Source organism: Musa acuminata, chromosome BXJ1-9, assembly GCF_036884655.1.
Source record: "Musa acuminata AAA Group cultivar baxijiao chromosome BXJ1-9, Cavendish_Baxijiao_AAA, whole genome shotgun sequence".
NCBI lineage: Eukaryota > Viridiplantae > Streptophyta > Magnoliopsida > Zingiberales > Musaceae > Musa > Musa acuminata.
In genome coordinates, this window is record NC_088335.1 from 42,923,342 (window position 1) to 42,947,492 (window position 24,151).

Genomic DNA, 24,151 nt, shown 5'->3' on the forward strand with positions numbered 1-24,151 from the left:
CTAAGTAGCAGTCTTCTCACGTCGATGTCAAAGACAATGTCACGCAACCCGCATTGGCATTACAAGAAATTGAACGTCAGAAAAATGATAATCCCAATCTCATAATGTTTTTTCACCTGATGACAGTGTATCCAACTCAGTTTGAATCCTCATCCTACAATTTTCTTATGTTTGGTGACGCAAATCGGGATTTCTAATCCCTAAACTACAAATTTAAATATCTTAGGTAGCATGGCTGATCTCGATAATAAATCTTGGAACCAAATCCTAACTTCGTTAGTAATCCCTTGCGCAAAAAATTACTAATTAGTGCAGCAAGCCCAAGTTAGTTCATTCATCAACAGGTAAAATTAGCACTCTAGAATGGAATTTCTGATACATGCTAATATAAATACTCAGAACCTAGAGTTTCATAAATAGCAGCCCTTTTACCAACTAAGATGGTTTAAGGGCATTGATTAGGAGTCATGGTAAGATGTCCCGTGCACGTTTGCGCACCTGCAGCCGTGTCATCGGGAGCTGAGAACAGCAATCGTCATAAGCATTTTGACAGTGCTCCAGCTGCAAACAGAAGATTCCTTCTAGAGAACTGCAAGCACCACCATCATCATCATAGATCATATAATGATTTGAGAGCAAAAAAAAGGGGAACAAAACATGAGTTTTCCCTACCTGTAATGTATAAACAGGAGTAGATTTGGTAGGGAGAGCTTTTAACAGCCGCAAACGGTTTGAGCTGCTAGATTTGCTGTACAGAAAATCACAAAGTTTTCGTTTTCTCGAGTAAGCACATCATTGGAGAGCTTTCAAGACGAAATCCAACTTACCTCTCCATCCTTGATGCCCTCGTGCTGGCCGTGACATCCCATAATTTTATGGTGCAGTCAGCAGACCCAGAAGCAAGTAGTGTCCCTTCACAACTGCAGGAAAAGAAATATTAGCGATAACTAACGCCTACATTCTACCGTAAACAGTGTATGTGTTCAGTTTATGACAAAGAGTTGCACAATTTTGAGATGCACAAGATACTATAATATCAAAATGTATAAATAATTTCCAATGTCTGCTTGTGTTTTATCCATAATCCAGGAATATGGAAGAATTATTTACCTGAAAGCAAGTGTCCAAACACAAGAGCTGTGTCCTACTAATGGTGAAACACAACGACCACTTGAGAGATCCCACATCATTATTGTACCATCTTCATCACCAGAAGCCATATAACGCCCATCAGGAGACATTGCCAATGACAATATCATACTCCTGTGACCAATGAAAATGCGTACACACTCCCCACTTTGTACATCCCATAATCTGACTGTTTTGTCGCTCGAACCAGTTGCAATATAATTACAATTTGCATGCCATTGAACACACTGAGGGATGCACATAAACACAGGAACTAAGGCAGTTTCACAAGGAAATACATAAAAGAAACATAAGAATTAGAATTAAAGAACACTAAATGGACAGATTCAGTTCCAGCAAGCAAGCCGAGGAAGCACACATGGACACATAGCAGAGCAATTTCACAAGGAAACACCAAAAGAAACAAAAAATAATCTCAAGATAAGCAACTGCCAGAATGCACATAGAGATATATGTCACTAAATGCATGAATTATCCCAAGATATCGACAGTTTAACAAGAATTGAATTGCATCAACAACAGGTCTTACATTTGACCATCAAGTTCATGTAGGCATAAAAATATACCAACATACTTGGACCCCTATGTGTGTCAATGTTTTATATGCATATGCCTCACATAGAAAAGACAAAAGAAATGACATTTTATGAACACAATGTTCATCAGTTGCACTGTTTGCAAGCTAATTTTACCTATTGATGTCAAGGTAAAAAGAAATTTTAATTTACCATGCTGGCCATGACCCAAGTAACTTATATTTGGAAAATTACGGGGATGGTATCAATATCCACAGTATTCCCATGAACTACAAAATTTTGGAGCTGGGAGATCTCCAGGAATTATAGTTGTATCACATCCTAAATTCAAGCATTTTATCACTTAATTAAACAAAGTAGAGTCTTGATCAAGACAAACTTCCAACATAAAGTGATAACAAATAAAGCATAACAGTTGGCAAAAGCATGAAACGAAGACAAGAAGGAGCTAAGATGGATGCACCAGCAATATTAGCAGTAAGATAAAACCAATACTTGTTCACTGGCACAGTAAACCAAATGCAGAGAAAAGCGTAAAGAACCATCAATACTATTCTTGAAAGAACAAGTAAGAGACATGAGATGATGTCTACAGGAATCATAGAGAAGAAAAAGCAAAAACATGTACAGCATAAAATATTTGTAAGAACCGTATGCTAAGCGACATCCCATTTATGAATACCAAGATTGGAAGGCAAATCTTATTTGTTACATGGCTAACCTACAGGCATGTAATATTTACGCCCCAAAACCCACTCGATCTTACCTACTACTTATAAGAAACATAAATTTATGGTTATATAAACATAGAGAAGAAAAATTGTGAATCTTTCCATCAGTTACACAATTCACATCTCTATATCACAGGATACTTATAACCTTCGTTTTATTTTATTATTATTTTTTTTGAGCCAAAGACAAGCATAGCATGTAAAACATGCACCTTGAATCATTTGCGTGTAAAGAAACAAAAAGACATTACAAAACTAAGGCACTTATAGCGTGAACCAGACAGACATTATTGTCGGTCTGTTCATACTTACATCAACATCAGAAAGATGTCCAGCCATTATCCTTAGGGGTTGGATTCTCTCCATTGACCAAATTCTAGCTGTCCGATCATGTGAAGAACTAGCAAAATAATGGCCAACAGGACTGAACTGCACCACAAAAAAAGATCAGCATGACCAGATGTCAAAGTAAAGAAACTAAATAGCTCAGATAATGCAAGTGAAGGAAAAAAAGAGCCTCAATAACTCAGAATCTAAAAATGTAGGCTTAAATAGAAAAGCAAACAAATCTCAAAGATTTAGAAACTACATAATTTCTTAGAAAAAAATTCGAAGAGAGCTATAAAAGACACACAGAAAAACTGATACTGGTACATATTTGCATCAAATACTGTTGATAAACTAAATACGCCCAACTTAAAGAACTACTCAATAAAAATAAATGATTAGTGAATTCAAAGTATTCAACAAAAATCAACAGTAAACAAGCTTATACCTAACATGCAAATGTAAGGAATACAGAAGAAAATATTCTCACAGTTCTGTATTGCTCAATCTAGAACTAGGTTCATTATTCTGATGGCAATCATGCCCTGTTGCTAATTTTGGGCCCAAAATCAGCAACAGGTGATCCATGTGACACTTCAACAGGTGATGCATGACATCTGAGACACTTCAGACCCTCTTCATGTGGTGACACTAAGTCCAACTAACCCCATGCAGTCACGCCTAATAGTCTTAGTTACACAGGTGATCCATCTTTTTTGAAGGGATCAAACAATACACCAGAAATTTGATACACTCACTATCTTGTTTGAAAAACCTTTAGATTTTATGTTCAACAGTCAAACTTGTATTTTAGCTCATCTCTTAAGCATCATGAAATTATTAAAATTGAAAAAGCGCATTAGAGAAACTTATCTAATCAAATCCATGACTAGTACACTGGCTCAATCCTATAGAAATGACTGTCTCTCGCCAACATTAGTCATTAGAAAATTTGTCAGAAGATGGTAGATCAAATTGACTCTTTTCTCTTGCAACCTTTCCGCATTCATCTTTACTCAGGCAAATTTTAGCTAACATAGATTACCAGCACACCTTTGAACGTAAACCATGCATATATTTATCTATATAGAGCAGGTAAATAAATGTTTTTGTTCACTAAATGGTGAAAATAATTCTATCCATTTCCATAAACTTAAAACAATAACAAGTGAAGTTCGGTCAAATCTGAAGCTAGCCATATCAATTCTTTCTCACCACCAATCTTTAGTTGAAATCAAGCTTTTAAATACTAACTCAATATCAGTTTTGTTAATTGGTCAAACTAGCATGTCATTAATATGCTGGGCACTCTACCAACCTGCATTGTCCTATATCACCAAAAGAAAAATGAAACAAAGGTTATAACAAAACCGATTGTTCCAACCAAAATGGTTTAATAGCAGCCCTTGGTCAGACCACTAAATAGTCAAAACCATACTATGATATTTGAGACCTTTGAGAGCAATATCATTAATTAATCCAATCTTTAATGTTTCAATCAAAGTTTTCTTAGGTCTTCATACAAAGGTTTCAAATGTCAATTTGGTACCAGAGGGTGTATCAACATGGTACAATGCCATGCTGACCAGTACATGTCTGGCCAGGTGAGAGGAAGGGCGAGGGGGTTTGGGGTTGAAGTACTGGCAGAAGGAGTTGGCGGATCCGTATTAGTAGTAGGAGGTCCTGACCTCAAGGAGGAAGCAACAGCAATGAGATGAGATGGGGGAGATCTGCATTGGTAGGAGGTAAGAGGTAGCGACTTTGAGGATGAGGTGGAGGATTAGTAGAAGGTGACAGCAACGAGATGGTGAGGAAGAGGTTGCAGCGATACAGTGCAAAGGATGAAAATGTTGACAGTGAAACAACAGTCTTATTTTTATAAAAACAACAGTCTTATTTTTATAAGAACAAATAAAAGGTTGTGGGGGGAGAGAGAGCGAGCGAGCGAGCGAGAGTAACAGAGAGAGAGAGAGAGAGAGAGAGAGAGAGGGAGGGAGGAAAGGAAAAAAACAGCTGTCTTATTTTTATAAAAACAAATTAAAAAAATATCTAGAACTGGTACCTATTGCTCATTACGACTTGGTACAGGTGAGCTTACTGCCTGGTAAACCTAGAACGGTGAGCTTATGGAACATGAAGTTCCATTTTGAACCGGACTGGGAGAAATTGCCCAGTCCATGTACCAGTCAGCCCCTGATCTACATCTAGGTTGGCCATTAAACCAGGAAATACCGATTTGTATGGACCAGTATGGCTGAAACTTTAAACTTGGCTTCCAACTCTACAGATATGTATTAGCTCATTCCTCACCAAACTAAAATAATTTAAAGTCTCTTTTTGATGTATAGTTTTCGCCTTTTTGCCCTCAGTAGGTGAAATATAACTATATGGGATAAGTAAACCTTGCTTTAGGCATCATGAAATCACAACAAACAAGTCTGAAATTCATGCTCGCGAAGATAAAAGCAACAGGTTGTGCGTCCAACTATATATAAAATGTAAACCCTGCAACAGCTACAAAATTGACTACAATGTTGATACTGTTTTCACTAACTAAAGTACAAAGCAGACCATGCCTCTCTGAAACTCACAAATTGCGATGCCACAAGTAGACCAAGCTTCTCTCTAACACAGCCAATCCAAGATGTAAGCTCTTTGGGCCACTTGGTTTGTAATAGATCATCCTCATAAATTATGAAATTATGAAATTAAAAATCATTTTTATCTAGCAAATATGCCTACAGTCATCCAGAGAAACTTCTTAGCACTAATAGTAGCATAGATCAGGTATAAAAAAAATCCATTCAGTCTCTGGTTAATCCCAAAGACAGCATTTAACCCAAAATTCACATGCAAATCTCAGTTGAAGATACACTGAAAATGGTCTACACATCATTGATAAAATTATCACAAACTTGCAGGTCATTTTTGTTGCAAAATTTAGAGGACACAGCATTCAGAATTCAAATGAGCAACAGATTCAGCTTTTGTAATTGAATATTAAAATTAATCAAAACTTTTGTAAATAACTGATTTTGTATTTTACATGGAACATAAAAGAAAATGGTAGCTTTTCTTACTTGAACATCCCACACGGGATAATTATGACCTTTGTAGCAGACAAGATTGGTATTGAGCTTGGTGCTCCATAATCGGACTGAAGCAAGACATAGTGCAATATTGAGTATGTGTAGGATGAATAGGACCTGATAAACTAGCAAATAATATGTAGTTCAGCCTAAGATAAAAGTCTTACTTGTTGAGTCTGATGATGATGACAATAGAAATTCCCCGAAAGGACTAAATGTGGCTGAATAAACAGGTCCAGAGTGACCATGAAACAAGGTATAGGGTTTTTTGCCCTCCTCTGTTGCGGGCAAATTCTCATTTTTTGCAGATTCTTTTTCTCCATGCAAACTAGCTGAAGATTGTTTTAGTTAAATAAAATCCATCAAATTTGAGGTAGCTAATTTGTGGCAAATTCTATATAAGATTACAAGATGTTTTTTACTAGGACAAATCAAACACCCAAAAATGGTGTAATGATAAAAAAAATGAAAAATCCTATCTTTGTTTCAATATTAAATCTTGATAATGGGACCATAACTAGTGGTCTCAAACAAAACAACCTAGAAAACAGAATTACATGTTGCATGGTCAATTCACATAAAGATAAATGATAAGAAAAGCTCATGTCTAAGAAGCACAGACATGGACACGGCAACGTCATTTTTTTTTTAAATTAGGCTACAAACACGACGAGGACATGCATATTTTAACTATATATATATATATATATATATATATATATATATATATATATATATATATATATATATATATATATATATATATATATATATATATATATATATATACTAGTTTTATAATATTTATATTTAAAATTTATAATACATTTGGTGTTTTTTTAATAAATTCCTAGTATAATCCATGTAACTTACTTCTGTTATAAATTTTATACATGACTTATTACTAATACGAGACAGTAACATATTTTATCATCAATATAGTTATTAATATAGTTATGGGACATTGTAATCAGGGAATATAAAAGGTCATCAATTCCTTAAAAAATACTAAAAAGAAATACAAAGCCTTGAGAAGGCCTTACACGATCGAGGTCACGGGTTTATTGTTTGCATACAAGTGAGGCGATACATCGACAATAGGAATGCTGATGGAAACCCATGAGCAAGTCTGCCAAGGGTACGACCGCACGGGGTCACTCGATGGGTGCTGATGAAGTCGACAACAGCACAACCACGTGGGTGCTAGTGAAGTCATCGATGAGGGTGGCTAAGGGTACAACCACACGGGTCGTGCAATGGGTGTTGGTGAAGTCGTCGATGGGGGTCAGATCGCCGACAGGTTGCCGATGACACGACCGTACTGTCACGGACACAGCTTTAAATAGGGTGTTTGACATGATGTTATGTATGTTCATGTCTTTCGGATTTATTATGCTTTGCACAACATATAGAGAGCTTGCAATATGCTTTACAGCCCAATTTTAGTTGGCTTTTGAACCCAACAACATATACAATCATCACGCAGAGGCAAAAGTGCACAGAACAGGCCATTCATACAGTCATTTTGGAGGTTTTCTAGCTCCACAAAATGAAGCGAAGTGTCAACTAGCATAGGACCCAGAAGCTACCCGAGTGGCACATGACTGGATGGGCCTTTGGGGTAGTGTCCAGGGCTGGTTCACTGCCTTGTTCCACAGCAATGTCATGTGGACACTTGTGGTGACTTCTGATTGCGGCAAACCACCTTAGGCCCTTTGTTGCATGACCGTTCAGAGCTTACAAAATCTATATTCATAATTTGCATTGCCTATCAAGTGTTTGCTAAAATGGTTGCTCGTGGGATCTTGAGTTAAACGCTTTCTCTAACCCGTCTTCTCCTTTGCAAGTCCTTAAGGGACTATAAGAGGTTTCAGGGAGATTGACCTTTTCCAGATGGACACGTAAGGGTATCACACGACTTAGGCAAAACCAGCTAAGCCCGTGATAGATGGTATCAAAGCAGAATAAACACACTTAGAAACACTTGGCAAGCAAACGTGAGAGACTAAGCGGGGTTGCATTGAGGGAAACCAACACGCACGACCGTTTTAAGGGAAATGGGCGTAGAGACGTTTGGAAAAGAGTCTTTCAGAGGAGAAGGCATCCAAGATTGGCATTCAAAGGAATGGCCAACCTTTCAAGTGAGAGGCCCCATAAGAACAAGCGAGCTGAGAAGAACACGTAGCGCACAAAGGTTGGGATGATTGAGTCGGAGTTATGGCTCGACATTGGCAACCAAACTTGATGATGCTCTAGACAAGCGGGGCGTTTGGCACAGGATGAGACCGTGCAAGGAAGGATGGGTTGCTCGGTAACCGAAACAGTCGTACAAAGCTCACAGAGATGAGGAAAATTGCTAACTCAAAGAATTCAATACTCATGCAAGAGCTTTTGTATGCGAACTATGGACTATCCATGGCCATCCCAAGGCGATCAAAACTTGGTGCCAAAGAGCATCAAAACTCTCTTCAGCATAGGAAGGATACGTCCACAGGAGGCTGAAGTGTATAGTAAGTTCAACATGTAGCTCGGCCTTTAGGGGCACAGCAGGGGCGGTATTAACGAAGAGTCGTAATCTAGCAAGGTTGACGGATTGTTGGAGAGCTACGGTTTGTCCGCGTGTGACCCGAGAGCGGTGGACAAAGGTCAATTGCCAAAGGAGAGAACACATTCGAAGGTGGCGAAGGCCCTACGTCCATAGGAGGCTGAAGTGTACAGTAAGTTCAACATGTAGCTTAGCCTTTAAGGGCACAGCAGGGGCAGTATTAATGAAGAATCGTAATCTAGCAAGGGTGACGGACTGTTAGAGAGCTACGGTTTGTCCACGTGTGACTCGAGAGATACGTCCATAAGAGGCTGAAGTGTACAGTAAGTTCAACATGTAGCTCGACCTTTAGGGACACAGCAGGGGCGGTATTAACGAAGAGTCGTAATCTAGCAAGGGTGATGGACTGTTAGAGAGCTACGATTTGTCCGCGTATGACCCGAGAGCGGTGGACAAAGGTCAATTGCCAAAGGAGAGAACACATTCGAAGGTGGCAAAGGCCCTACGATGCATTGGCGGAGGCCACGCATGGAGAGATCATAGTCCGAGTTCATCCCACAAATATCGGAATATAATGGAGATGTTAACAAAAGGCAACATGATGCAGCGAATCGTAGTGGAACAATTCGAGGAAATCAAACACACGAGAGAATTCTCGTGAGCAACTTGATCATACGGAGTTAATGATCAAGAGCTACTGGGAGCTTCACTTTGATGAACAACATGATGGCAAGAAAGACTATAAATTTAAGGAGTGAATGTCATGATACTGCAAAGGCGAGTCTTCCGTGCGTGTATTGAATTTTGCACCGGATGAAAGCCTTGGTCATCAGCATATGGGGGCTATGTATTACCAAGGGGGATTCCGAGTGCAAGTACTAGTGAGTCCCATGGGGGAGACTTGATCATAAAGAGGTATAATTAGAGCAATTGGAGCGTTGGACTGCTCTAAAGCTCATATTCATTTAAGGGAGCCCGACAAGTTAGAGGACAAGGTCGAGTGAGCGAACGTTGCTACCAATGACACAAAGGAAAATAGAATCAAGCAAGCCCTACAACATGATGGCGAAGGCCCTGCATGGAAGTTGCAATCTGTCTTTATATCGACCAAAGAGAACTGCTCGGAGAACACAGAAGTGTTAAAGCAGATAGTCAAAAGGGCCGAGCAAGTGACGACGAGTCCAAAGGGACTTAGCTACCTAAAACCAAGCATTGATTAAAATGGAGGTAGACTCGAGGGAGTGTTATAGTGTCGCAAAGGCGGATCTACTGATTGTGAAGGGACGCAGATACAAGGCAACGGATAGAACTATAGGCATAGCAACACCATGGTACTGTATAGGCGGGATTTCTGTAGACTCATTGATCCCCTACTCTCATGGAGAGATGGTGAATGGTCGTGAAATGGGTCAAAGAGGTGGAGAATATAGAGGCAAACTCTAAGTATTGAGACAAGACCGAAAGGCAAAAGCTAGGTAACTTCGTAAAATCGGTGTCGACGGGCTTCCCATCAAGATAGTCGAAAGTGAGGGACTTCGGATCAATGCAGGAGTGATCGACCAAGGAACAAAGTAGGTAGTGCACGATGTTGTACCCTTTCTACTTAGAGGAGTAGGCAGCGAAAATGATGGAGAACACTGTACAATCCTAGAGGTGACCAAAACTATCAGAGACTTACTCTAAGTTAGGACAAAATTTTGCTCTTTTCGGGCAAAACTTCTTGCATTCCAAAAATTCGATAGCAATGAGGCAGCGAATTTTAGTAGCTAACTCAACACAAGAAGTGCAAACACTTCGAGCGTTTCAGATTCAGAAGTGGGAGCAAAGACTAAGTAAAGGATAATAACCAGCCTGATGCATAAAGCCCTCGAGGAGGTGGGCAAAGTCAAGTAACCTTTGCCTTATCTAATACAGGAGCTCTACACATATTCAAAGATCCTTTGGAGAAACTTAGTGGAAGACAATAGTTGTCAAATCCTCCCCAATGGTGATCGGTTCTACCGAGAGCAGATTGTCTATTTCATTTCCCCATAGAATGTCAATCGAAAACGAAAGTAATGTAAACCTACTTAGAGATGACAACTAAGCGAAAGAGAAATCAATGAACAAACTTTACAAAGGAAAGACCTCAAAAACTTCAAATTCTACGAAGGGATGCTTGTTAAAGCTCCAACAAGCATCCACCCAGTTCAAGCGACGTGAGACGTTTGAGAGACTAACACATAAAGAAGGTTTTTTCTTTCATCTAAGGGATTTGTAGGAACCAGCAAAGATCAGCACAACTCGACTGACCCCACACTAGAGTCAAAGTCATTAGCGAGTTGAAGCAACGTTGGCGGATCAAAGCTCAACTACTCAGTAATAATGACGGAGAGCAATTGAAAGCCAAGAGACACATTGCAACTATAGCAGAAGATTAAAGATTCAACAGAGGCAATAAGATGCAGCGTCCACAAAGGCTTCGAAAAGGATGTCGAAGAAATAAATGAGGGAGAATGTCATGGACAAAGCTGTAAACAATGTGTTCGATGTAATGCTTATGTACGTCTGTGTCTTTTGATTTTGTTCGTGCTTTGCACATCATATAGAAGGCTTACAGTAGATTTGGCAACCTCATTTTGGCTGGCTTTTGTGACTGTTTCAATCTTGTAAACACAAGTTGTGCGTAGTTGTCACACAAAGGCAAAATTGCATAGAAACAAGCCATCCAGGTAGTCATTTTGGGGAATTTCTAGCTCCGCAACGTGGTGCAGAGTGTCAACCAATACAACACCCAGGTGCAGCAGTGTCATGCAACCACTTGTAAGGACTTTTGGCCACAACGGACCACCTTGGACCCTTTATCGCGCGACCACTCAAAGCTAGCAAAATCTAAGTTTGTAATTTGCATTGTCTATCAAGTGTTTGCTGAAATGGTTGCTTGTGGGATCTTGAGTTAAACACTTCCTCTAAACCGTCTTCTCTTTTGTAAGTCCTTAAAGGATCATAAGAGGTTTCCGAGAGCCTGACTCTTTGCAGATGGACACGCAACGTTATCGCACGACTTAGGCAAAACCAGTTATGTTCATGATAGCAAGGGTCCTGGTGAAGTTGTTGACAGGTCACCAAGGCAATGGCCATGCGAGTCGTGCGATGGAAGTTGGTGAAGTCGTCGACGGGGTTTACATCATCAAGGGTGCAACCGCGGGTCACGTGCGGGTGCTGGTGAAGTAACCGATAGGGGTGAGGTCGCCGATGGGTCATGGTGTGTATGACGGTGGCTTCATCCATCATGTGGACGACGAATGCAAGTGGGCTCGATTTCCCTCAATTTCATGCTTCCTCGCCATCATATGAAGCCCACACAACTCATCGTCGCACACAAGCATCACGCGAGGAATGGGAAGGGCACGAGAGAAGCGTCCGACACAAATACACCATATCTCAAATAAAAATAAATAAATAAATAAAAAGACACGTGACTGATCGTGTCAATGTCTGTGTCTGGCATGGATACGTCCACCAAATTAATGTGTCTATGCTTCCCAGGCTCATATAATAAAGAATAGTAAAAGAATCACAAATACTAGGGCAACATTGTTGAGACACCACGAGAGCTTAAGCCCCATCGCTTTACAAGTAATGATAGATTGACTAAGAAGGATAAAAGAAAAGACCGAAAATATGTGTTAGTGATGAGAGGTATGTGAAAGATTTACATGGTGCTTCATAAGCGCTACAAACTTGCCTAGAAACTATAACTGATACTAAAAATACATCTAAAAATTAGTTGCTATAAAACTCTGGTTACACGCACTACAGTCATATCTCTTTATACCTAGTACAAATATTTCCTCCATTTGCAGCAACCAGAATTCTATGAAAATTCCATGTGTTGGGTTTTAAGTGTTTCTTCTTTGGTGCTTATCACATATTTGAATGTTTCTACGTCATTACATAGCATACATATTTGAAACCTGTGCTTGTCAAGTAATTAGGAAACAAGCTTTTTACACAATGGAGCTGATAAATATGTGCTTCTTTTCCAGCAGTCATGGCCAATTATTGGATGCCAAGAGTTCTAACCTAATACATAACACGATCACCTAATATATTGGTAAGTAGTATCAGTTTTCCACCAGTAGCCTGGAGAAGTTAAGACAGTAAATATTAAAAACATAAGGGTCAGCCTAGGAAGACTTTGTTGCTTAAAATTGTTTGAGGCACACTTTTTTTAGCTCAAATCTTCCTAGTCTACCCCAACAAAAAACACAGATTATCAATATTTAATACACTTATGAAATGAGTGTATTATCAATATGTAATCAATAAAAAAATGCAGGTAGTGATACTAACAGGATTTTACTAATTGGCCAATCTTTGAAATGTCCCAGACCTGCCAAAAACCCGACAAGGTTCAATATGAGCAAGGAAATTGCAAAAAATACACCACAAGCACTAAAAAGAAAGACAACCTTCAGGGATGAATCTGAAAATCCACCGGCAACTAATGAGCCATCTTGAGATATAGATGAACAATTTAACCTAGCAATAATTTGAAGGGGGAAAAAGCAGGTCACAACAGATAAACCAATTATTATGGTACAGAAAAAAAGGTTGTGAAAAGATAGGATATGAGCCATAATCAGTTAACTGTTACCTGTTACAAGTGTTTACGAAGGTATAGAAGCTAATAGATGGCAGTGCCAAGCTATTTAATTGTACTCGACTGCGTAGGTCCTCCAGAATGGCTTGTTCAACTTCCACAAGCCTGAAATACTCAATAACTTACAACATTGTACAGCAAACAATAAATTCAGAATTGTTACATGCCAGCTTCAGTCTAATGCATCCGTTTCTCAAATTAAAAACCTTGATGAATTAATCATAGTAATATGAATACTAAATCTGTTAAGGAACCTTGAAGCCCAGAATAACCAAAGTAATATGCCAAGATAGGACATTACAGCTTAAACCTAGCCTTTAAACCCATAATATCTCTAACAAATTAAACCCATAAATTTAGCCTTTAGTTTCAAAAACAATTACCATCATTTAATGCAATTTGAGTCAATGTGCAACTAGAGGTGCTCATCTATTATGGCTGAATTGGTCATAGTTTAAATAACCTGATGTATATGCAACATAACCATTGTCCCGAATATGCACGTTATGGTTGCATATTAGGATGTTCAGTAGTCGTAATTAACCTTACTGAGCAGTTTGTTACAAAACCCTAATTCAGCTAATTGAGCAACATGATGAAGACAATGACATGCCTTATCAGATGGACCAAACATGTACAAACTTTCAGGTGAAACACATCTCACACTCATACCACACCTTTTCACCATCCAGTCTATGTGAGATGTGAAAAAAAGCAGGAAACTCATCCTTATCTCTGAGAACATAAAGAACCATGAAAACACTACAATATAAGTAGAACAAGATGCATACAGAAAAAGAGGGAGAAAATGAGGTCAAAGAATCATGTTTATACGTTGTAGGAAGAGTTAGCTCTGGTTTCACACGTGGGGCCACGGACACTGCACTCGTCTCTGAGCGAACATTTTTCCCCACCATGTTAACGAGTTTGTCCTTTTTAACCATTTTGACAGGAATACCCTGCTTTCCTCCATCAAGTGGCCTCTTCTGAATTAATGAATTTACAGAAATCAGGACTAGCTCAGAAAACAATAAGTAAAAGAAATTACATGCTCAAATGGAAAACTAAGACATGGAATAGGACAGTGAATTGTACTACTATCATGAAAACCAGAATTAGGATCAACAACCAAGTACCAATTAAACAAAACTCCACATTTACAAGTACCAATTAAACAAAACTCCACATTTGCAAGCTCAAAGGACCAATTTATTAGCAATAGGCAATGACAATCGATTGTTACATATAAAAAGTACCTTCACGAAAGCAAGGTAAACAAATCCAGTTTGATTAAGTCAGTTTTATCCACGACTTTGTTGAGAAACAAACATTTTACAATCAAAAAAACATAAATGGACCAGCTGTATTTCTCTACTAATAAAAGGACCAACCATTTCATCATAACTTTTTAAAAGTTGGGCTTAGACTAATTAGTCAAAATTTTAGAATCTTCAGGCCATAGCACCGCAAGCTAAGTAACTCAAGACGTCAAGAGGAAGGGGACCATGGATGAAAGTGAATGCCACAGCCCATTCCTTTAGTGCCGCTACAGATTCTCCATGGTCCATCGGCAAACAAGGAGAAAACTGATTATTTTATCCCGTCCAACTTTATTCAATGTCCCACATCAGCATGCTTGTGAGTGTGATGGACTGTGAACAATACACATACCAAGAACAGCACCATTCCTTGAGTCAACAGCTCCTTTAAACTTTTTTTTGTCCTGTAATACATCAAGACTGCCTTGTGTATGACAGTTAATAAATACTTCTATTTGGTACAAGCAATCATAAGTTTGAAAGATAGAAGATACTTCCAAGTTCCAACATATTTATATCAGATTCAGTTTACTGATGATCACCGGAACCAGACCAGATTTCATTGTTATTCTTTATTCAATTAACAATCACCTGGTTGCATATCGTCCTGGCCAGCAACAACTTTTACCTTTATCAATAAAAATCTTACCCAAGACGATCTTAAAAATTTCTACATGACCATTTATTTTTATCTTATTTTTTTCTAGATGGCCAAGTAATTGCATATTTTTTGTTTAATGGACTGCCTGTTTACATCATATTTCCCATTTATTAATTTTAGATCACTCTTGAACGTTCTTTTGCTAAAACAACTACATACTTGGTCTAAGAAATTATTGTTATTTCTTTGAACTTAGGTTTTTACAGGATTTTCTTTAGATTTTTCAGGTGAACAACCTAATTCACTGTCAACGTTAAGGCATCACCAAGGCACTTTGGGGTGTTTTGCTGCTTATGGATCACCTAGCCAACTTGATGACATTGCAAAAGGCAACACACTGCAAGTTATACTTCATATCCAAACATCTAATTGTGGAATGGGAAAGTGCACATGAAGCTCTGGCACAAACGGAATGGCCCGTGAATAGTATGCCCATAAATGCAAGAGTCTTTAAGACCACACACTCAATGACCATGCTTAGCAATGAATTAAGGGGGACTCTTCAGACCAGTTCAATGTGACTCAGTCAGTATTTACTGGCCCAACCACCATCTGGGACGGCAACCACTTCGAAAGGGTGATCCAGTCTGGTTTGTAAACTGATGTTTTTTTTTCGTTTAAATGTGACAGAAATAGGGCTTGCAAGGAGCTCGCAAATCAAGTTTCTCCTTCCCACTGCCCATGCGCTCGATGCCTACAACCCTCATCTCCTATACACATCCTCCTCTGCCTCCTCCTCCTTCCTCTACCTCTTCCTCATCCTTCTTCCTTCTCCTCCTCCCCCTACCCCCTCTCCCTCCCAAGCAGATTGGTATTGTGGAATGTTCTAAAATACCATATGCCAGTACATTGGAGTGGACCTGTACATCCGGCCATGGATTGGTACAATCCAGTATCTGAAATTGGATTCCTTGAACCTAGAAATCATTTAAAGGGTAAAAGCCTCTATGTCTAACATTTACAATCAAAATACGTAGACACATAGCAAGAAATCTATATGACATCAACACACTCACACAAACAAACAAAACATGTAGACGAAGCATGTTCTTAGCTCCAGGCAAGCACATAGACAAAAATTAGACATGTAAAATAGCCACACGAACAGGTACACAGTACTATGCATGAAATCATTCACAATCAATCACAGATGTTGCTGCATATGATAAAAAAAATGCAAAATAAAGCAACAGACATTCCTCCACATGGCAATACTTGTAGACACACTAGCCATAAACTATAGTAGCACCAGAGCCTTCTCAAATTTTCACAAGGTGACAAGCCTATGGAAAGTTTTTAAATATATTGACCAATAAAACTAGAAAAGAAAATATAACATTGATCAATTAGCTTGGCTTACCAACAAAACATTATCCACATTTGACTGATTGAAGACTAGAGCCCTGACCATCGAGAAATTATACTACATATGTGTCTATACTCTAAATGATTTTGATCCAAACAAGGATAATAAAACAGAAATAAATTTTAAAGAAGAGTGCTTGCCTTGTTATCCTCAGGATTCACTTCTTTGTTTGCGCTCTCAGCCTTCTCAGAATCTGAAACTGGCCTCTCCAAATGCTGTTCTAAAGAGTCCTCAAGCACCTGCAATTTACAACTTAAAAATTAAACAAGAATAAAATAGGTGAATCAAAGTAAAGCCCAGGATATACACACACACACACACATGCAATATATATATATATATATATATATATATATGTATATGCCACAAACGGAGTATATTGTAGAGTTACATTAAGAAGCAATCAACTCTAATCCCCTGCTTGTTTGATGGGGGTTCCTTCTTTTTCTGAGGCAAGAGTGATTTTTCTTCTTTATTCAGACCAAATAAGATAGGATTGCTAATCATATATATTCATGACATCTTCCAACTGAAGAAGGATCATCATCTACATCCTCATCCACAAATTAGATAGGAACATCAATAGTTGCATACAAATTAAAAGCTTGGCTCTAGTCCTAGTTTAAATGAAAAAATGAATATGCTTTTAGCATGGCCCAGACCAAGACCGGCCGGTAAATACCATCCGTGCCAAACAATACAGGTGATATTGCAATCCTTGGTTTCATATATACTTAAACTTCAAATAACAGATATCAGAAGGTTGAGAACATATATGAAATAATAACTGGTGAAATGTCATCCCAAGTGTCAAGCCACTGAAAAGTATAACAGGGAAGAGACATATATAACAACAACAGGGAAGATGTCCATCTGACATCAAATGACTCACAATATAAGAACAACTAATGCTTCATTTACTATTCATAAAAGGCACAGGAGCCAATTTGAGCATATTGGTTATTAGAACCTACCCCCCAGTGTATTTCTTTCTGATTTATCTGTCTAACCAGATCATTATTTCTCCCTTCTATGGTCACAAAGTCTGCATCACCAGAACTCGAGGTTGGCTGTCCAGGAGAAACTGTCAAGATCATCATTGCAAGTTATTCATTCAGGAACATGAAACAGAAACATGAATAAAGGTAAAAGAAAATTTATGATGCATGTTTAATACGACAGATAAAGTTATGACAATATGTAGATAATCAGCAAAATACCTTCAAAATCAATATGTTCATTGATTACCCCACGCATGGTAAAAGATTGTGTTTTCTGAAGGTACTGCAGAAGGAGGTCATACGAATACTACATGGACAAAGAAGATTCAAGTGTTACCATCAGGTAATTAAGACCCAAAATTGCAATTTCTACAGGCAGATATTTGCAAAGAAGGGGGGCAATGTGTAAAATACAAGAAAGATGACTTACAAAGAAAATGTTATAAAGGACATATTTAAGGCAATACACAAAAGCTAACCAGGTAATGAAAGCCTCTTGAACGCTTCACCACTAACTGCAAACTGACTAACATGATGATCAGTGACAGAACCAGTGGCCAGTAGTTTGGTGTTTAGCAAAGGACTGCAATTCTACTTTCATTTTCAAGCTTTCAAAAATGATATGAAATGCTAGGTACCAGAATTATATGGTCTTATTCTGGTATGGAGAGCAACTACTCTTAGGCCTAACAGCTGCATACAGCCTTGTACAACAGAGGACAAAGTGTGCCAGCCGAATTGGAACTTCATGAGCACTAATGACCTACGTACCTTCTGATCTCAGTGTAGATTTGAGCATTGTGGTTTGCAAACATTTATTGCACGTATATTCCTTATGCATTACTTGTGCACTTGTACCATTTACATGGACATTCATGAGCATATGATTTTTTTGCAGGTTACTCCCTCTTACCTAGCTTGAGGGGTACAAAATAGTCTCTTCCAATGTGGGATTAGCATTACATACATGCCACCCTCCATGACAAGTGGCAGGAACCTCATACACTTGGCTGTACTTCTCTTCGGCAATTTTCCTATTGGTAACTGATCAGAAACACATAAATAAAACAGACCTAGTGTCAACATGTGTCACACTAATCATGTGGCTGTTACATGCTAACTCCCACAAACAATGCATCTCTTGGTTTAGGCATGGAATTGTTCCCAACATCTGTACCCTGCTAGCAATGTATTGCGAAGTGGTATGCATTAGCACAGACAAAGTGCTCCCAGTGACATGGCCCATGCTAAAGTTCAGGTAATATTAATTTGTTTAGGACATGGCACATTTGGGCAAAAATCATCACAGCCCTAGGTTTAAAATTTTGTACAAGTAGGTTAATACATCTTCAATTTAGCATTCTGCTGGATATTGAGAAAAGAAATCTCAAAATATTGTAAAAAGTCCAAGCAGCATAGTATTGGCATGTTAGCCAATACTTTCATCCAGCAAAGATGATAGAAATATAATTACTACTATAATTGCGGAATATCACTAGTAATGATACAGTAATAATGCGTGATGTCTTACTCTTAAGTTCTTAACTAGGTGGGGTCGGCTGCTTGAACTTTATTCTGCATGTAAGCTTTAGTGAGAACAATATCACCAGTGAAACAAGAGCAAACAAGTCACATTTTATGTAATGATATTCAATAGATATTCAAACGGTAGAATTTCCTCAAAGACAGGCATTATATATAAGTTGTCCTTAAGAGATGGATGCATGATGGAACTTCCACTCATTGTTGAGTAATAGATTGAACCATCGATGACAACCTTCTTCAATGTCTATACTAGGCAGATCTGGGATTTGTTCGCCTGCTCTCTGCACTCTGGTAAATCCTATTTCCTTAGGAAAGACCTGGAGAAAATAGAGAGAGACCAAATCCTCCTATTAAGGGTTTTAGTATCTGGAAAAAGTCAAAAAGATTTGTCTTCTTTTTGAGTTTGTAAGAATTTCTTTTCTTAATACTCTAGAGAGCAAGAAATTTTTCTGTTCTCTTGTTTTACTCTCTTGAACTTATCTTACTTGATTAACTGAATAAGTCACTATCTACTACCTTTGCATCGAAAAAAGGAAATGCTCAAAATGATAAGTACAGTTAAAATTAAAATAACTATACTCAAGAAGCAGAAAGTGACACCCCAACTAGTCCTACATTGATATAACCTTCTAGTTAACATAAGGATTTCAGCAACAAGGCATGCCAGTCCACGCCAACCAGCATGTTCTGTTCCAGTTCCAGTGAGGTGCTGGAAACAGTACCTGCCAATTGGAAAATCAACAAGGCACAGTGTTAATGTCAACAGGATGCCTGAAGTTTTGAACCCAACATTCGAGCTGAAAAAGTTCAACAGATCAGATCACACGAGTTCAACCATTTGAAGTTCATACTATTTAATACTTTTAGAGTTCATCTCATTAAAAAGAGACTGAAACTACTAGTACACCAAGGTTTTTCTCACCTACAAAGAACCACCATCAATTCCAATCTTTATATGTGTGTATCCCTTTTCCTAATTTTACTCTCCGCTCTCATGTGATCAATGTGCTTGTGAAGAAAAAGTCACACAACATCCATGCCGATAGCATATATGTCATGTCAATTGCCGGATATCACATATAAACCACCATGCTTGAGTATAAGCACAAAGGATGAAGAACTGTTCCAGCATATATGCACGGTTCTTTAGTACACATAAAAAGCAGTTTATACTACTAGACACCTTAAGTATCTAATGCCAAGTAAACATGTACATGTATCGATTATGAAAAATATAAACATCCAAAAATACACATCTATTTAAGCATAACCACACATGAGCCAACTCAAGGACAGAAAATTGGAACATTGTGCAGGATCACACCTCACACATTTTTATTTTGAATTTGTTCTGCCTAAAAGAACGAGACAATTCGATCTCCTGCAAAGAATGACATATATGTGAAGATAATTGGTAATTAACAGACTCCACAGAGTAAAATACACATAAAAAATGTAGAAGCTACAGATTTTTAATAGAATAACCTCCAAATGTAAGGGAGAAAGGATTCCTTCGAGTTTCTGAAGGTCCCGTAAATGCATTGATTCATGATCTTCACGGAATGTGTGGAAAAAATTTCGAGCTGCAGGTTACACAACAATACAGACTTAAACATGTGACAGTAATCAATATTGTATGTATGACGCCCAATTACAGAAATGAAATAGACAAAAGATATGTACCTTCATGTACATGTCCTCCTGCCACAAGATCCATGAAACAGTGTATGTAAACTGGAAAAAGCACACGAAGCAGCTCATGCTGTACAAGGTTCAGGTGAGAGACAGGTCATCAATGCAAAAAAAGTAAATGCAATTGTGTTGGTGGTCCAAGAAAGATATCATGAGGACTTTAAAAATAAGGGTGGATAACTCAGGAAACAGATAATTCCATAATTGTTTATTCATATTTCAATCAAAAATAGACCACCGTGGTCAGAAGGTTTAAATTGAAAACTTGAAGAAAAGAGCTTTGGGCAAATACCTAAGATCTAGAAACAATACATTAGTGAGATAGCAGCAAAACACATACCACATATCGTGCTGCAAATCTACATTTAATCATGCCATGAGGTCGATACATAGGGCTCAACCTGATCACAGGATTTCCTTTTTGGTTGAGACGGTCTAAATCTCCTTCACTCCTAGGGTGATACACAACAACAACTAAGAATAAGTTCATCCCCATCATAGTAAAAATGGGCCAAATTGCCTTCAATCCTTCATTGTTCCTCTGAGATAGCAATATTTGTTGTTGGAATCTGAGTATCTAACACCAAAAGGTCCACTAATCTACTCCAAAAGAAACATGGGTGTACAAAAATAATCATCTAGCTAATGTGCAGTGGGTTGTCAGATTGGGGGTTTGGGCAGAGAGGAAGTGGTCAGCAGTGTTAGAGGGATTGTTACTATCATGCGGAGGCATCTCATCATTGATAACTGCAACATAGCAGATTGCACAGACAATTCAAGGTCCTTAACATTTTTGCTCATAATCTAGTTTCCAAATTAACCTGCTCAACTCAGGCTCACCTAAGCTCAGATAAGATAACTAATAGGTTCACCATGTCAGCCATATATAGGAGGTCTGTACAATAAGTCAGAGAGAGAGAGAGAATCTCTTTAAGTGAAAGATATCAACAATCAACAATATAAAGAGCAACAGGCAAAAGGTGCAAAATTAGAGGTTAAAAACCAACAAATAGAGCTTATCAAGAACAAAAAGATATTGGAAATCTAAAAAAATCCCTTCAAATGCACTCATAATAAATGTTTGAATTTGATCTATCAGTAATGTATGAAAAATACAAAAATTAAGACCCTGCAAAAACCTTTTAGCCTATATACAAATCCATCATTAGAAGATGAGAGGAAAAATTAAGATACGTAAGGTAGTTGCTAGGTATTTGGTTAAAAAGTTCTTTCCTTGATGCAATCCTCTTGCTGCTAGCTCAAGCTTACTAACCGAGCATGGTGGCAGTAGGTGCAGTGCCACAATTGGACGAAGAGGGATCCCACCACACATAATATGCCCATCTTTTGGAGGGAAATAAGTAGTGAACAGAGTGGGTGTCAGCTATGATCAACATCAGAGGGCGAGAGTGGATGACAAGTAAAACAACAAAGTAATTAAGGTTAGAGTTCAAATTCAGACACATTACTGTATCCACATATAGTTAGAAGTTCAGGTTGACTCAGGCGGCCCCACCAGTCAACTGCAGCTGCGACCAATTTTGAATAGAATTCAACTTTTCCTACCCAGACCCGCATAGCCTCCATCCAGGCTCGCCCAAATTCAAGCTCAGGTTGGCCCATGCAATTTTGAAGTCCAACTCACAGTCACAGCCAGCAGTAAGGAAGAAATATGAGTGATACAGAAAAGAGAGAGAGAGAGAGAAGATATGAATGAAGAAGGAAGTAGAAATATGTGAGAGTAGTCCAACAGAGAAAAAAAAAAGAACAGAGAGAATAAGGAAAGAAAAGGCATGAAAGATAATGGTGTAGAGTGGAAGCATATTTGCCCACCATTGTTCATCAAGCATAAACAAAGGAGAACACAGATTGCTCACACCTGTCTGAGGAAAGACTAAATCATAGTGCCTGGAACCAAAACAATTCCATATCACCCAAAAAACTGAATCAAGGCATCAGCATCATCGAGCTCCAAGGCTTGCCAATGCTAGTGATGACTTGACAATAAGTTACATATCAACCAATAAGAGAAACTATAATCCATGTCCAGAAATATACCATCAAAAACAACCATCTCAAACAAGCAACATAAGCAACTTTATTAAGATGACCATCAAACAAGAAACCACATTTAATTGTCAAATATCAAATAAAAGAGAAATCATGAACTTTCAAGTAGTGAATCATCAAATTATAAAAAATTAAACTTCTCTACTTTTTAATAAATGACCATGACTACAAATTAAAATTTTATCACCATATCTTGTTCACTACCTATCAACTATACAATTGATTTACCTTGTACAAGTCCAGTGAACTGTAGGCCCACAAGCGTAGCTTGCTATAACCATCACTATATCGTACTGGACCATTCTCTAATCTGTCAAAAAATACTCAATTATAAACTCAAACATAAAAATAACATGGCAGCTAGTTCATAGAAATGAAGATAGATTTTAGAATCATCCAGGAGTCATCGCACCTATTCTGTTTGCATACAGCCATACACCTGTCTAAGTTGGGAATATTTTAACCAATTAAAATCATATAAGCATACAGCCATACACCTGTCTAAGTTGGGAATATTTTAACCAATTAAAATCATATAAGATACGAAACAAGTACACGCAAAAGACAAGAAATGTGTTGATGTTAAGGTTTCTTCATCAAGGAAAATCTTAAGATGTCCTTTTAGAAAATATTATATATGCTTCTCTGGACTCAAGATAATAATGTAGCTCAAGATGTGCAACCCCAAAAGACAAGGAGATAGCATCATCGGATTTCAACAACCAATAAGAGATTTGGAAAAGAAAACTGTTAATATCTGTCATCTACCAGGTACTAACAAGCATAGCAACAATATCATCTCCAAAAGGATTCAGATATTAAGTTCAACGTCGATGTGGACGAAATTTAGCAAAGCGAAGAAACCGAATTGAAAACAAGAAAAGCAGGTTCCTCCTACCAGCTTAATATACAAATTCATACCACAGAAACAAGCTCCGCCAAGAACAGAAGGATTGAAGAAGAAAATAACGTTAAAGCGAAGAATAAAAATAATTGTATTTGCCAAATTCGTGCATCAAAAATCTTAGAAATTCCTTCAAACTCTCAATATCCATATTCTCTATTTAGCGCCAATGTTGAGCTTCAAATCGCACCACTTCCAATTCCTCAAGAACCAAGCCTCCGGAAACAAGAACGAGCGCAGATGAGGGCAAAGAAAGATCGTCCTACCTGGATACTGAGTGATCGGAGTTGGAAGAAAAGGAGACGCGATTCTGCTCTTCCTGAAGGGCGAGCTCTGTATTCGTGAAGCCCTTCTTCCTCAGGTAAGCGGCCACCGCTTTCTGGATCTCTTCCTCCTCCATTAGCGACTCCGAAAACTCACGAAGTACGAGAGAATCGAAGAAGCAGGCACGCGATCACTCGAGTTCCTTTGCCCCTCTTCCAGGGTTTCTGCAAGGACTCGCACAGCGGAGCGACGAAGTTGGTACCCGGTTGAGTCAAACAAACCCCTTGGCCGTGACCAGATCCCAGTG

General features: G+C 38.3%; 1 protein-coding gene across 3 annotated transcripts; it reads right to left on the reverse strand.

Annotated features, from left to right (window-relative positions):
* Positions 1 to 329: 329 nt before the first annotated feature.
* LOC103998967 (transcription initiation factor TFIID subunit 5) lies at positions 330 to 24,129 on the reverse strand. Of its 3 annotated transcripts, XM_065083795.1 has the most exons (19): positions 23,847 to 24,129; positions 22,905 to 22,986; positions 20,598 to 20,676; positions 20,400 to 20,497; positions 20,239 to 20,295; positions 17,589 to 17,676; positions 17,343 to 17,452; positions 16,509 to 16,607; positions 13,857 to 14,008; positions 13,017 to 13,127; positions 12,832 to 12,901; positions 12,713 to 12,752; positions 6,000 to 6,164; positions 5,824 to 5,900; positions 2,729 to 2,845; positions 1,111 to 1,376; positions 828 to 920; positions 673 to 748; positions 330 to 589 (listed from the first exon to the last, which is right to left on the reverse strand). In XM_065083795.1, exons 1-19 carry the CDS (start codon positions 23,978 to 23,980, stop codon positions 536 to 538), a joined length of 1,968 nt encoding a protein of 655 aa, XP_064939867.1. In that variant the 5' UTR covers positions 23,981 to 24,129; the 3' UTR covers positions 330 to 535. The 3 variants fall into 3 exon arrangements, with proteins under 3 accessions (XP_064939867.1, XP_064939869.1, XP_064939868.1); XM_065083797.1 differs by lacking the exon at positions 6,000 to 6,164; XM_065083796.1 differs by lacking the exon at positions 6,000 to 6,164 and having other exon boundaries at positions 5,824 to 5,957.
* Between the last annotated feature and the right edge of the window lie 22 nt (positions 24,130 to 24,151).